This window comes from Fukomys damarensis, unplaced genomic scaffold, assembly GCF_012274545.1.
Source record: "Fukomys damarensis isolate Sample0158 unplaced genomic scaffold, DMR_v1.0_HiC HiC_scaffold_13, whole genome shotgun sequence".
Classification (NCBI taxonomy): Eukaryota; Metazoa; Chordata; class Mammalia; order Rodentia; family Bathyergidae; genus Fukomys; species Fukomys damarensis.
This window is the reverse complement of record NW_022900925.1, coordinates 25,727,034-25,743,514: the sequence shown is the minus strand read 5'-3', so window position 1 is coordinate 25,743,514 and position 16,481 is coordinate 25,727,034. Positions and strand designations below refer to the sequence as shown.

The 16,481-nt window shown below is 35.1% G+C and overlaps 1 protein-coding gene across 1 annotated transcript in view; it reads left to right on the top strand.

Moving 5' to 3' along the window:
- Med13 (mediator complex subunit 13) overlaps positions 1-4,617 on the top strand; it is a 101,708-nt gene extending 97,091 nt beyond the window's left edge. Inside the window, exons 27-29 of the mRNA XM_010626732.3 lie at positions 1,113-1,286; positions 3,394-3,494; positions 3,922-4,617. Of these exons, the coding sequence (XP_010625034.1) occupies positions 1,113-1,286; positions 3,394-3,494; positions 3,922-4,054 (408 nt within the window). The 3' untranslated portion in view covers positions 4,055-4,617. The remainder of the gene's footprint in view (positions 1-1,112; positions 1,287-3,393; positions 3,495-3,921) is intronic.
- The last annotated feature ends 11,864 nt before the right edge of the window (positions 4,618-16,481 follow it).

Genomic DNA, 16,481 nt, shown 5'->3' with positions numbered 1-16,481 from the left:
CTGGTCTTGAACTCACAGCGATCCTGCTGCATCAGCTTCCGGAGTGCTGGGATTACAGGCGTGCGCCCCCATGCCCAGCCCCACCTTTCTCTTTTTTAACTGTAAGAAATGGCAGTTATTGGCTGGGGATTTAGCTCAGTAGTTCCTCTGCCTGCCTCGCAAGTGCAAGGTCCTGAGTTCGATCCCCTGTACTACAGAAAAAAAAAAAAAAGAAATGCAGTTATTAAAATGCCTGTGCATATGCATAAAAGCCCAGTAATCCCATCATCTTAATAAGTTTTACTTTTTGCAAATTACTTTCCTCCCATATATATATTTATATTCAAGTTTCAATAAGTATAATTAACTTCTTACTATTACATTATTGATGTGCCATCATTTGCTGTATCATTCCCAAAAGGTTGAACATTTAAAGATTTTTTTTTTGTTATATAGGTACTAATGTAACGAATATTTTCATGCATATTACTTTTCTTATATTTCATGAAAATAAATAGCAAGAACTACACAATTAATAGTCTTTTCATATTGGCATGATGCTTTCCAGAACAGTAGGTACCAACTACATTTTATAGTCATGCTGGATGAACAAAGCTAAATTGAATCTAACTCTGGATTGAAGTGTGATTGTCAGGACTTAGTGGAGGTACTATTAGGAAGTAAGTTGGAAATTTCATTAAACACTTGTATTTTTCACTTGAAGCCCTGCGTGTACACATACACTCTGTGCTTGGCATAATAACACTAACTTGCTAAACAATGGGTATATTTATCTATACAACTTCTGTGGCTTTGCTTTTTTTCTTTTTTTTTTTTGTTTCTTGAGGCAGGGTCTTACTAGGTAGTACAGGCTGATCTCAAACTTGGCACCCTCTTGCCTCAGCCTTCCAAGCGCTAGGATTACAGGCATGCACCATTAGTGTTAGTTTAAAGCTGGTCTTTTAATATTACTAATTAGGATACTCTTAAGTGTATAGATACTAAGTTTAATATTCAGTACTTTTTAATAGATGTCAGAAGTTGAGACTCATTGCCATAAGCCCTTTTATATTATAAATAGAATGTAAGTATATAGAATGAACTAATGTACTTTTAATTATGTCTTTTTTAAGGGTCAGAGTACTGATCGGCTACTTTCAACAGAATCTCATGATGAAGTGACTAATATTCTTCAGCAGCCATTGGCCCTTGGATACTTTGTATCAACTGCCAAAGCGGGTCCATTACCTGACTGGTTTTGGTCAGCTTGTCCTCAAGCACAATATCAGTGTCCCCTTTTTCTTAAGGTATCCATTTCTGTCCCTATTCCTAACTAATCCAATTTGACAATTTGGTTCTTGGAAAATACAGAATTGGCTTGCTTAAGTTCTAAATTCTGAGGTGCAGTGACACATGTGACTATAGATATCACAAAGCAAATTACTTAGTTATGAAACAACTGATTTTTAGATAATTTATATTAAATTTGAACTTTATTCTTAAACTACTGAAGCTCTTGTTTTTAGTAATAATTTCAACTGTACATATGAAAGTTTAGAGCTTCAAGAAGCCTTATGTCTTTCTAACCTCCTTTTCTAGGTGAGCATATTTTGAGTTCAGAAAATCTCACTTAAGCAGTCATAAGTTGACAAGATACTGAAGACTAAAACGTAGATCTAGGATTACAATGTTACTCTTTCAGTTACACCATGCTACACTCCCGTTGTGCTGCATTTTTTGAGGTTAAAAGATTCATAATCTTTGTAATATTTGATTTGAAATTTAATCTACTCTGTCCTTAAGAATACTTTCTAGCTTTGTGTATATTGCTGTTTTAAAAATACCATTGCGTGGTTAGGGCTGGGGATTTATTTCAGTGGTTCTGCTACCTGCCTTGCCAAGCGCAAGGTCCCAAGTTCAATACCAGAAAAATTATTGCATGGTTTTTAAGCAATGAGATTCTCGGGCTCATGTGATTTATTTTATCAAAACACTAAAGCCTCTGAAAAATAGCAGTCAATAACATTGTTTACCTAACATTTCCACATTTATTAAAATGTATTACATTATACATGTAAGAAAAGGCTTGTGTAACACCTATTCATAGCTTAAGACCTTAGTGTTTCAGGGCACATTTTTTAGAAAACACTACTTTACAAAAAAGTCCAAAGGACTATCCAGATTCTTTTCTACTCAATATTTATTTGCAGAGAGGATAGTGTAAAGTGTGCATTCACCCTCAGATACAGTGTAACAAGATTAGGACATCTGATTCTGAATTACCAGGTAAGGCATAATTTACCATAATTTTGTTCACCTTTTCTTTATACATCCCATTATTGTTCTATACTAGGAAATAAAACCACTTGGTATATTTCTCTTTGCTTGGAAAAATAGTGGGTTGTTACTTAGATAGTTAAAAATCATTTTATCATAAAGATTAGAGCATTGGTACTAGTCAACAATCATTTAATTTGTAGTGATCTGCCATGTGAGACTTATTTATAACTTGTGAATCAAGACTTGATAAATAGTTCAAGTATACATATTTTTTGGTTACATTCCTGAATACACTACACAAAAGTTAAAGAATACCTTTTACAATAAATAGAATGAGATCTACCAGAAGTGCCTATTATGATTCTATAGTTACAGCTTTTTAACACTATTACAGATATTGTCTTATTAACAACACGATTCACTTTATTTAACTAAAAGTGAAGAAGAGTAGCACATTTCTTTTCTCCCACTATTCACTTCCATATTTGTTTAAATGCATATGGTAGTTGTTTTAATCCTATTATGAAATTTATTGGGCAAAGAAGGTATCTGTGCATTGTATTAAGAGTGTTAGCAGTTCAACCAAAGGCAGCTGTTTATGGCAGTGGTGGCAAACCTCTTAGATCTTTCAGTGATAGCAACCAACCTGTTGCAGCACACATACCGTAGGTTTGCCACTACTGGTTTATATGTAGTTTTTATAAGTAAATGTTTGCATGTGATTACTTCTGTTTAGTGTTTAGACCCAAGTCTGTTTGATTAAGTTTTGTGTAACCTAGGGACAGATTGTACGCAAGTTTCAGTTTACTGCTCTTTTAAAATTTTACTTGATATATCTAGGAAAATTAGAAAATAATTGGAAATTCTTTTTAAGGATTATTATGAATTTTGAAAACTTATAGCTGAAGCAAAGGAAATAGGACAATTCAGTGTAGGTTTTACACTTAAAAATTAAGTAAAGAATTATGCAAGGAAAACAAACATTATAGTTGCTCCCATTCATAACACAGATCTAAAAAAAGTGTATTTGTTTAAGGAAGGAAGATATATGGTACATTGAGAAATAACCAAATAGTAAAACTAAATAGCCAGATTTGTCCTGTGTGGCTGACTGATGACCTGTTAACTTTTTAGGCCTCTTTGCACCTCCACGTGCCTTCAGTGCAATCTGACGAGCTGCTTCACAGTAAACACTCCCACCCACTTGACTCGAATCAGACTTCTGATGTCCTCAGGTACAGCTATTTACCACTGTGTTCTCCACTGCAACTGAAAAAATATAATGTAGACTCTTACATATTTTTGATAACTTTATGTTTGTACATCCTTGAATCTCTAGATTATATTATTCATAGTAAGTTTTTTTCTAACATGAGTAATCTACTTTTAAGTTATTTTGGCTTTTTTTTAAATGCTGGAGATAAAGCCCATGGCCTCACACACGCCAGGCAAATAACAAATAAACGCTTTTATCACAGAGCTACACTTTCAACCTGAGAATCATTTTTATGAAATTAGTTATCTTTCCCAAAGACTCTCTATTCTCTATCTTCCACTCTTTTTAAAGGTGACTTTGAATCTTAGATAACCATAATTGAAAAGTACTTCCAGAATCTACATTGGAAATAGGTATGTGACTTATAAAGTTTATTTGCTTTTCAGGTTTGTTTTGGAACAGTACAATGCACTCTCCTGGCTAACCTGTGACCCTGCAATCCAGGACAGACGCTCATGTCTCCCGATTCATTTTGTGGTGCTGAATCAGTTATATAACTTTATCATGAATATGCTGTGATCTTTATTTGTTGGAACTGTGCAAGAAAAGAATGAGGAAAAAAGAATATTTTGCTGCAGGATTACGTTACAATTATCTGCTCAGTGAAAGTCATTTGTGATGGGGTCTAATTCTTATTACTTCAACAAATATTGTTTTGACTTGGGGGAGGGGCTATAACCCTGCTATTTTTCATTGACTGTACTGAACTCTTTAGGATGATGACTGATCTACAAAACGTATTATAACATTTTCGTAGCAAAAATTAACTTTTTTTTCCGGTCACAGTATTTGTGAAGAGTAATGAGCCATAGTACCCAGTCATGTTAAATGAATATTAAAAGCATGGAGAGGAAACATGAGGAACAATGAATACCAACACATGGCTTTAGAACATCAAGGTGTTCTTGTATTGGATTATAGTATCTAGTATTCAAAAATGCCTGCATCTCTTATTTATTGTAAGTTTTTAATGTATAAATTGTCTTATATTTCTTAACCTCTTTTATAAAAATTTTCCTAGAAGGTTTATATTGCCTTCTTGCTTTAAAGCAATTGGTCTAAAATATATGTAATCGTCTTAAATTGACTCTTGGGAGGGGCTATAACCCTGCTATTTTTCATTGACTGTACTGAACTCTTTAGGATGATGACTGATCTACAAAACGTATTATAACATTTTCGTAGCAAAAATTAACTTTTTTTTCCGGTCACAGTATTTGTGAAGAGTAATGAGCCATAGTACCCAGTCATGTTAAATGAATATTAAAAGCATGGAGAGGAAACATGAGGAACAATGAATACCAACACATGGCTTTAGAACATCAAGGTGTTCTTGTATTGGATTATAGTATCTAGTATTCAAAAATGCCTGCATCTCTTATTTATTGTAAGTTTTTAATGTATAAATTGTCTTATATTTCTTAACCTCTTTTATAAAAATTTTCCTAGAAGGTTTATATTGCCTTCTTGCTTTAAAGCAATTGGTCTAAAATATATGTAATCGTCTTAATTAAAAAGTTGCAGTAGGGTTGCTTTTAGAGTATTATTTTTTTGTAAGGGGTGGGTGGGACAGTAAATTTGTATTGTCTCGATGTACAGTTCAATGGGGATAGAAGGGGAATAATGTCCATACCATTGTGTGTGGAGGATTTACAGCTAAGCTGTAGTTGCAGAGTACATGTACAGTAATGAAGTTCACTGTGTTTATAAAATGAAAAGGTACTGGGTCTTACAGCATTTTATATATCACATCTTTACAGAATAACATGATGGCAATATACAAGTGATATTGTTAGGTGGTTTAACTTAGAATAAATTGAGAATTCTTCAGTTATATTTTGTACTATGGTTTAGGGCTATGACTAATATTTCAGGCCATTTCCAGTGAAAGAAACTTAGTTTTACAGGAAAAACATTTGCTACTGAATGCTTAAACTAATTTTGGTGTTTAATGTTACATGCTTAAATTTTTTTCAGTTTTAACAGTGGCACATTTAGGCATGGGAATATTATTAATTATGAAATTCATCTGCAAGATCTGCTATAAAGTTGAAATTTAGCCCAGCTCTAGACATTTTACAAATTATTTTAAGAGCGATCACTCTTGATTGATTTTTTTTTTTTAATTAAAGATTGGGAATGTGTGTGAGAGTATGCATATGTATGAGTGTGTGTGTGTGCAATCAAACTGTGGTGTAAATAGATTCTCAGTGAATTCTGGTATTCAGACTCTATTCCACTAATGAAAAAAACATTTTCTAAACTTAAACCTGTTTCCTTTTGCCTTTTTATTTATTTAATTTCTTGGTTTGGAGATGGCAGTCCCAAACAGCAGAGTCTGTACGTTTTTATAACACAGCTCAAATTAAGGTAGGGCAAATGCCAAGGAGGTTCTCACCTCCCTAAAAGAAGGGACTTGAATTTTAGGGACTTTAATTCACCCCTTCCTTCCGTACAACTTCCCTCTTCTTGTTTGCACATGCCAAGATAACTGCTTTTCTGCAGGCTTTACCCCCTTGAAAAATCCTTTCTACAGTGCTGCTCACAAGAGAGCTCAAGTTAGCCTTTGACTTGCATTGCTGACTTGAATTCACAGTCACCAGGTCTACCTATCTTTCTTGGAAGCAGTCTACCAAAACTCCTATTTATATGTTCATTAGTTATCTACAAGGACAAAACCAACTGTATTTACAAAACTTTAATTCATTATTTTTTTACTGCAATTTGTTTTGTAAGTACTCTATGCTTAACATAAATATCATTTTCTTGTGAACAGTATAAATTCAAATTGTGTATATGAAAACATTAGAAAAACCTTGTTTTTTTCTGTAAAAATTGATGACAACAGTTTTCAGTCATTTATTCGCGAGTATAATGAAATCCTGGTGGTCAGCGTATTTTGATATTAAATTTAGAGATCGCACCTCTGCATTTATTTTTAAATTATGCTAACAACCACAGATTATGTTGGCATGTTTTCTTCTATACTTTCTAAAAAAAAAAAAGCTTGTCTGAGATTTGAAGGAAATACGCGTATTTGCAATTTCTATAAAAAGAATATTCTTTTATGTATTTTGCTCAATAGTGACTTCCAAAAATGAAAGCTATATTCTCAGCTGTTTAAAATCACCAACCTATGATAACCACACCTCTGTTTGAAAAAATATTTTTAAAAATTATTCCCTGAGAATTTCTTTTGTATGTAGCTATAAGGAGGGAACACAATATACAATTCCTTTTTTTATCTGGGAATCAGGGAATAGTTCTAAATATACAAAATTTACTGATAGAACTTTTTTTTCTTCCCTTCACATATCAGTTCACACTCATATAGGAAGTTTTTAAATAGCCATTTGGACTTGTTTCAGAAAAAAAAATTTAAGCCTTTTGTGTAGGATGAAGAATCTTACCAGTGTACTATCACAGACAAGTAGTTTTGTCTCATTTGAATAGGTAAGCAAAATACTATACCTTATACCAGTGAATTACCAACACCTTGACTTATTTGTTACAGTGCTAATGTCTATTTTTTCTGAAGTTACCATTATGGAGCAGGGTGGAAATTCAGTATTTTGGCATTTTAAAAGTTTAGTTATATAATGTCTGCTTCTAGCCAGTGAAAAACATCTAGCCATACCTTTCTTATGCAAGCCATTCAGTTATCAGGACTGTGAATTAACACTGTATGAATAAATTTCTGTACACCTTATTGTTTGGCCAGAAGGCCACCAAGTGTACTTATATGTAATCCTTAAATTTTAAAGTAGCTGTAATTTTTAAATATTTCTAAACTTTTCTTAAACCACTAAAATTAAGCTCTTACTACTTAAATCAATTATCCTCAGCTGTATTCGTACTCAATTGTCAGTATGGCACAGATTACTGTATTAAAATACTCTCTTTTTGTCTTCATATTTACCTTCTGAGGTAATTTTTTAACTTAATGTGTTACTACAAAGATTTGCAGATCTTTAATCAAGCACTATGTTAATACTGTAATATCAAAATACTATGTTGCATTATTTAAAATGTTCAAATTGAATAGCTTAAAAAGAAGTTTTTAAATACTATATTGCATCATATAATTTGCTACTCATCCACTATGGCATTGCATATTAGTCTGTTAATACATTTAATGTTGCATGAGTGATATTTTGGTCTGGGTTTCCTCTTAAGATTTTAGTTTGTCTAAATTAAGGAAAAATGTTTTTAACAATACTATATTTTTATTTTGTGCCCCTCAAAATCAGCTGGAAATTTTAACCTTTTGGGTTTTCTTGGTGTTTTAATGGGCCCAGAACTGTGGTTTAAATTTTTATATATGTTTTTTTTTTGTTTTGTTTTGTTTTTTTTGTGGAGTATAAATTTGAAAACTGGATTTGGGACCTAAAATACTCCTCAGGTTGACATATTCATTAAGTTTTAAAATAGCTTTAGTTTTCAAAGTAAACTGGATTTGTGGACCTTAAAGTTCCTGAGTTTAAACTACAAGTTGTAACGTCATCACTGGACACATCAGCGTCACCCTCTCCGAACAGCGCGGTCACTTTATGAAGGGGCATCTTAAAGCTGCTATTAGCAGTGACATTCAATACGGTCCAATTGCTTTTCTTTTTAACACGACAAAGAATAAGGAACAAACACTATTGCTGCCGAATGCCATAACACTGAGTTGTACAAATTGTGATTGAGGAAATGGAAAAGGTTTATACTTTTTAAAAAAAAAACAAAAAAAACAAAACTTCAAATGGAATAAATTATTCATGAAGCCTTTCTTGTGGTGTCTCATTCTGTTGAAATATTTTCATCTTCATTTTCTGTAAGAAGCAGCAGCAATATTCATGTCATTTATAGAAAGAAGGGTGTGCTTAGAAGCTGATAAATATACTTTTAAGTGTTTTATTTTTAAAGAAGATTTTAATCACTAAGCAGTGTACAGTATGTGGGACACTTTTTTAGACTTTCTCAGGCTGATCTAATGTTAATTTTGTAGTCTAAACAAGGTACCTTCAAATGTAGCTTAGCGCTATCTTTAATGATATGTATGTGTTTAAAGCATAAGGAAATATGTTCAAGTATGAATAATTCATCAAAAATAGTTCTGCTCAAGTCCTGTAAACTGTTGCTTAAGATATTTTTGTCCAGACATAGCTAAATAACATACCTCAGCATTTTTCTAGTCGTTTTGAAAGTTTGTACCAGTAAATTGTCTTTTGAATGACTATTTAAAGAACAATATATGATATTCAAACTTTGTATCTTAAATTATTTTGTTTCATGGATTACCTATAATTTGTTTCTGCCTTTTTCACTGTAGCCTTGTGTATGACTAAAAATAACTATGCAAATCAAGGTGTTTGTTTTGGATGATGGAGTTAGAAATGCACACAGCCTTTCTTTTCTGTTGATAGTTTTTCACTAATGGAAACAAATGTCTGAAAAATCCTACTGAATAGTTTACCAAAGTTATAATTTTTTCTTTTATGGCAGATAACTCATTTGTGCTGAGTATAAGATACCTGTTAAGAATTCAAACTAACCAAGCAAGGTATTCTACACCTATTACTCCAGTACTCTGGAATGCTCGGGCAGAAAAATCAAATGATTGAGCCCAGCCTGAGCAAAGTATGTAGCTCAGTGGAGAAGTCCTGGGTTTAATCCCTACTACTAAATAAAGTTGCTTAATTAGAACTAGTTCCCTACATTAAGCAAATACATATTTTTGGCATTGTGACCCAGGTATTCCATCTTGACATAATTGAAGACTTTGAAAGCCTGAGGTGTTAGTTGGTTCCTTGCCTGAGAATCTCTCTTGCACATTTCCTGTTAGAGTTCCTTCATAAAAATTTCTTTTGAGTGAACTATAGGTTGAAAGGTAAAAATATGTGGAATATGGCGAGCACTTTGAAATGCTATAGAAGGAACTAATAAATTACTCAGTGGGTATTATCTTGAGACCAGTAGTACATTATTTATGTACATAAATGTATTTATTAGTTGATAAGTTAATACTAGGTGTTTTGTTTGGGGGGTTACTGGGGATCAAACTTGGGACCTTACACATACAAGGTATGTGGGGGAACCACTGAGCTAAATCTCCAGCCTATTAGTTTTTCATTCTAGGTATAAATACATTTATTGCATTTCTAGAATCAAAACACTACGAAGTGGCTGGGGATTTAACTCAGTGGTTTCACCACCTGCCTTGCAAACTCAAGGACCCGAGTTAAATCCCTGGTACCAAAAACAAACAAACAAAAAAAACTACAAAGTTCTCATGATTTTTCAATTATCATATTATGCCTGAGGCAGAATTATTATAATAAGAATTATTCCAAAGTGCTTCAGTGTGGTGCTGTATCTTATATATGTAATACAGCACTGTTTGGAGACTGAAGCAAAGGATCTCAAGTCTGAGCTTGGCTTGGGCAACTTGGTGAGATCCTGTCTCAAAAAATTTTTAAAAGGGCTAGAGATGTAGCTCAGTGAAAATTCCCTGGGTTCAATCCCCACTACCATCAAACAATAAAACTTGTGGCATATGGTGGTCACTGTCTGTATTTGAGGAGTGTATAGGCAGAGAAACCACTTAGGCTTAAGTCAGAAAGACAATTTGAACCTTTGAAATATTAGTTTCCAGGGAAACGTATATTTAGTGGGAACCATTGTCTCTCAAGCATATTAAATGAATTATGTGAGGCTTTGCTTAACAAGGTGTTCTGGTAGCTTCACTCTACTAAGTATTTCAGATATGTAGTTTCTCCTGGGTATCCCCCCTTTCCCCTAAGAACAACAGTTAAAATGACAAGTCTGCTGGTGCATGCCAGAGGCAGGGATGATTGCTGTGAGTTTGAGGCCAGCCTGGGCTGCACAGGGAGACCCTGTCTCTGAAGGATCTGAAAGGGCACTATTTAACCAGTTTACATAAGCAAAAACAGTGGAGAAAAGAATGTGTTTTGATAGTATTGACTGTTCTGAATGTATACTGAGGTATAAATGTAAACATCTCCCAAATTGTGTAGTGTATTCACAAGCTTCTATTCAGAATGTCTTGATCAGTTCTCCCTCTGTTTCAGAAGAAGAAAAAAATTTTAATATTAGTTTTCTGCCACAGAAATCACCTGGTCCTTAACAGTATTCCTTGTTTATTTGTATCTAACCCTGACTGTAATCTAAGTTAGCATTGTCCAAAGCTATAATCAGGTATTAGATTAAAAAGAGTGTTCTGTGGGTGGGCAAATGCAATATATTTTAACTTGTTCTTTCTACTTTAGGTATCTTCTGTACTTGTTAGCTGAAAACCCTAAAGTGAGCATTTTCAACCATAGTCCTGCAAGAGTGTAAATTTCTGACATTGTTGAGGGTTTTAATGATACTTTTCATGACTGAATTGTGTTGTGCAGACTGAGGAGGTGACAACTGAATGCTGTGAGAATGTAGTGCCATGCCAACCCTGCCTCCTATTCCTGCCACACAGATTGAAATCTGCATGCATCAGATCGATGTGCTTGTACAACTTGGCAAGTAATATGCAGTGATTTCTTATAATAGAATTTCAGATTACCTACATGTATGTGTGCCTTTGAAGATAGGTGTTTGTTGTTAAGCAGATACATCAGTTTTCTTAATTACTAAACGGGCTCATGTTCTCTCACAAGACAAGTTAAAATACAGAAAAAAAGTTTTGCTACTTGAATATATTAGCTATATTGTATGTGCAGCCCAAGATAATTTCTCTTTACTCATTGTGCTTCAAGCAAGTGAAAAGGTTGGACACCTGGGTATCTCTAAAGATCCCCTGCCTACCTCTGCAGCCTTACCAAGGGTCAGTCTCCTCTGGGTTCTCTTCCTAGCCTCTTAGAATGAGTTTACTGAAAGCTCCATGGTTATTTCTTCTTTAAGACCACCTTTTTTCCACATTTTGCCTCAGGTCAAATTCCTGTGTCTATACTATTTTAATACCTCATATGAAGTCTGCATAAGAGTTTTTCAGTTATTAACTAAGTGACTATTTGTATCCATCAAACAACTCCATGAGGGCAGAAATTTGGTCTGTCTTGCTCACCATTGTATGAAGTGTGATCAAAATAATAACAACACTTTAAAAATTGGTACAGTAAAAGACATTGCCATCAATCTCCCTAAAAATGCCCCTCCTCAACTTCAAACATAATTCTTGCCACTTTTTGAAGCAGTTCTGGAAGTCCTCTTTCATAAGTTTTAATAAGGTATAATCAAAATGGAAATGCTACTGCCAAGGGCCATCCACTGAGAAGATGAGCTCATCCTCCTGCTTGCTGGATCTGGCCCTGTGAGATTTCTGGCTCTTCCCCACAGTCAGGAATGAAAGGGGCCAGGGATTTAGCTCAGTGTTTCCACTGCCTGACTTGTCAGCACAAGGACCTGAGTTCAATACCCAGTATCCCCCCCCCAAAAGGTAAACATTTTCAATTCAGAACATTGAAGGGGGTCAATGGCAATGTATCTTTTATTGTAATCAATTTTTTCAAATTTACTTCTAATCACTCCTTGTATCTCCAGAATCCAATAAAACACCTAACTGTAATAATGCACCTAAATATTTTTTAATGCTTTTGAATTGACTGACAAGAAAAGTATGGAATTTAGCTGAAGTGGGTTTTGCAAATGAAGTCCTACATTTGTAATTGGGATTCCTATTTGATATTAGTAGAAACCGTATAAGATGATTGGATTAGAATACCTATATTCTTAGATTTGCCATAATCTGGCTATGAATCAGGTAAAACATAACCTTTGATCTCTCAAATTTTCAATTTGTTCATTAGTAAATGAACGCAAGTAACCATACTTTTCTGACCAACTCTGTGAACCTCAGAGTAAATTATTAAAAACTGAAATTAAAGATGTGAAGGATAAGTGTTCAATATACTTACGTTCTCTAGACGAGTCAAATCCAGGATGAATTAAGACTTAGAGGGAAAAAAAAGCTTACAGGTAGCAAAAAGGACTTTTAATAGGTTTCTAAGAGAATAGATAAGCTACAAAGAAATATATTCAGCTTTATTTCTTGGTTTTTTAAGAGGTCATGAGGGGAGATGTAGTTAAATGGTAGATCGCTTGCCTAGGATATATAAATCCCTCCAGAAGATCAGCTGGAAAAAGATCAGCTCTAAAAGGTAAGTGACACACTTTGATGGAATTCAAATAAAATAATTAACTGATTTCTACCAATTATGAATCAGTCCAGCCAGTAGCCATTTTCTTACTTTGGCATTACATTCAGTTTCCTTAGAATTGAACCTAAAAGCCAGGTGGCTGGGAGACTGAGGCATTCTAGGAGCCTTGAGCTCAGCCTGGACAATTCGGTGACTTAGACGCGGTCTCAAAAAATGAAATTGCTGAGATCCTGAGTTCATTCCCTTGATGCGCACACACACAGTCATAAGAGATTAAAACCTCCAGGTCCACACAACTTGTATCTTGGATATGATTCCAGAAATGGTGTGGAAAATTTAAAGGTACTGAAAGTGAAAGTGTTCAACTTTGCTATTTAAAGTTTCAAAACACCCCCCCCGGGGGGGGATGCCCTAGAAACTACTAGCAAGTTTGATTCAACCAAGAAGATAGCAGTAAGTGGCATGATTTCACTAAAGCACTGTATAATAAAATAGTTGATTAGTATTATGTATGTTATACAAATATCTGACCCTAACCCCTCAGTTTACTGGGAAACATAGTTGTGTAGATACAGTTGGTTGGATAAAGCCCCTAAAGTGGTAAGGCTAATAATGAAATGCGTACACAAGAGGAAGTAGCAAATCAGTCTCAATTTTTGACAGTATTGACAAGCTGATTGGAGTATTGCAGTGGTGGCAAACCTTTTAGAGCTTTCAATGATATAAACAGCCTGCTGCAGCAAATATGCCATAGGTTTGCCACCACTAGATCATGGCAGTGAACAATCAGTAGGATATGTAATAAGGCTTCATGATACCTTCAAACCAGTAACTCCATAAACCAGCATAAAATTCTGTACTCTGCCAAGGGCATAGAAAACATAAGTTTGTGGGCCGGGGAATTTGGCTCATTGGTTCTGCTGCCTGCCTTGCATGTGCAAGGGCCCAAGTTTAATCACTGGTGCCCACCCCACAAAAAGTCTGACCTCAAAACACACTTCTGGTGTTTGACACAGACAGTTGCAGTGCAATGTGTAAAGTACTGTTACTGTACTTGGAGGAAGCCAGGATGTCTGGGAGTGTAGAAGAGAGATAGGATACCTAATCTAGTGAAGGGAAGGTGTTTTGTTAGAGAAATGTTATTTCGAAGGGAATGCTGGAGTTGAGATTTAAAGGATACTTATGAGGTCCAGTGTGGTTGTGCATACCTTTAATCCCAGCATTCGGGAGGCTCAGGCAGTAATTGCTGTTAGGTTGAGGCCAGCCTGGACTACATACTGAAACCCTATTTCCAGAAAAAATGAGTTTACTCCATAAAGAAAGATGAAAGGCATTTTACACAGGAACTGTGGAGACAAAGTCCTTGAAAAGTGAGGGGGATCTGGATAATAAGCAGTTCAAACTGACTAAAGATACCGTGTTCTGGGATATGCCAGGAGTCCAAGATGGAGAAAAGTCAGATTATGTCAATATGTCTTTTCAGTTTGACTCTAAGAAAATTGAACTTTATGCCAAAGCAGGTTTAGTACCTGGGTTGATTCATAATTGGTTGAACAACTAAGTCCAGAGAGGGTTGATTGGAAGAGCTGTGTCAACCAGAGGGCTGTCTCTAATGCTAACCTATAAAACTTGAGCTGGATTCAAGTCTACTCAACATTTTATAAAACATTCACGAAAATATGATCTGCTTAGCTAAAGCAAAAGCCTGCATAAAAGTTTTTTTAAAAAATCTTTTTAGGCTGGGGCCGGGGATTTGGCTCAGAGGTTCTGCCACCTGCCTCACAAGTGCAGGGGCCTGAGTTTGATCCCCAGTACCAACAACAACAAAATCTGGATAGGCTAAACCAGTGGGAAATAAGGTAAGAACACTGGTCAGTGCTGAACTGCGCTCAAGACAGACCTGCAAGGACCAAAAAATGGAGTAGCGATCACCAGCAACATACAGCCTCTCCAGGACCTGGAATCAACCTAAAATCATCTGCAAAAGAACAACTTGGTGAGAATAAAAGAAGTAGACCCCAGGAATTAGGAGGGAATTGACAGGAAAACTAGACCTTGCAGAGAAGCTGGAAAAATAAGCACAAAGGAAACCGTCTAGAAAGCCCATTTCAGCTCTCAAGGAGGGGAACCTGTCTCCATAGAAACAAGGGTCTTTTATGTCAACTTTCATCTCCCATTGCTTAATATTTCAAATTTTTCTTTCTCCCATTCCACACCCCTCTATATTTACTAGTATAAAATTGTTATATTAAGCCTTAGATAGTTAACTATGCTATTACTGTTGAATTCATTTTGTTAGTGGAGATATAGTTGTTACACTTAATAGATATTTACTGTGTGTCAACATTTGTTTTGCAGGCGGGGATTTAGCTTAGCGGTTTGGTGGCCTGCCTTGCAAGCACAAGGACCCGAGTTCAATCCCCAGTACCAAAAAAAAAAAAAAAAAAAAAATTTGGTTTTCATGCCTGTAATCTCAGCACTCAAGAGACTGAGGCAGGAGGATTGCCATGAGTTTGAAGCCAGCCTGTGCTACATTCCAAGTTTAAGGCCACTCTGAACTAGAGTTCAGACTATCCGGACTTTCAAAACTTATATATATAATTATTTTAAATATATATATATATTATTTTACATTTACATATAATTATTTTAAATTTATATATATAAATATATATATTTGGTTTGTCTTAAGTGTTTATGCTAACTATAGATCTCTATGGTTAGAGGTGGTACATGATTCTTTGGGTATGTGAATATTGAGTTTGTCTATGATGTTATTATTGCTGCTGATTTTGTTACTATTTCCAGGGTGGCTTATTTATTGCTATTAATTGGTTTTCTCTGTGTACCAGTATCTCAATTGCCTTTGTATCATTAACAATACTAGAGAAGTAGTCCATTCCTAGTTAACTGGGTGCTGGGTCAATTACACTGCATCCTTCTCTTCTAAATTAACAGAGGTGGTTGGATCTTAGAACAGAGGCAAAAGCCTATAATTACTCATGCCCAGAGTGCATCACTGAAAAGCAGAAACTAAAGAGATCTCTATATTAGCAACAAAGTCTTTCCACTATTATCAGCCTGTAAGTGTCAGTCAGAGAGAGAGAAGGCACCAGGGATTTAGCTCTGGTGCCACCACCTGCCTCACAAGCACAAGGACTGAGTTCAATCCCCAGTACAAAAAAAAAAAGACAAAATGCCTCTTCAAACTCCCACCTCCCCTAAGGCTGACCCATGGAGCATTGAGGGAAAGGAATAAAAAACCATGCAAGTAAATTACTTGAGAAGATCATGAGATTTAAAAATGTAAGGTGCTTGGCAAGCTCAAAGAATATATAACTAAACAGGGACTTAAAATGATCAACTAGTGGGTGGGGGATTTAGCTCAGTGGTTCCGCTGCCTGCCTTGCAAGTGCAAGGACCCAAGTTTGATCCCCAGTACCAAAAAAATCAAATAGTTTGTAGAAGACAATAGCAAAAAGCTAGCGGAGCTAAACAAAATGATACAAAACACGAGTGAACAGTTCACCAAAGAATTAGAGTCCATGAAAAGGTACCAAATAGTCCAGGAGATTAAAACTTCTGTTGAAAATATGGATAGCAGTGTGACTACCCATAGTGTGAGGATAAAGTGTTGGACCTAGAAGATAGGGCTGATGTTGGTGGCCAGTTATTAAGAGATACATTAAAAACAAGAGAACGTGAAAAATGGATCCAACCACTGCACTGCTAGATGAGGCAAAGAAGACTAGGATTCATTGTAATAAGTAAAAAAAAAAAAAAAAAAA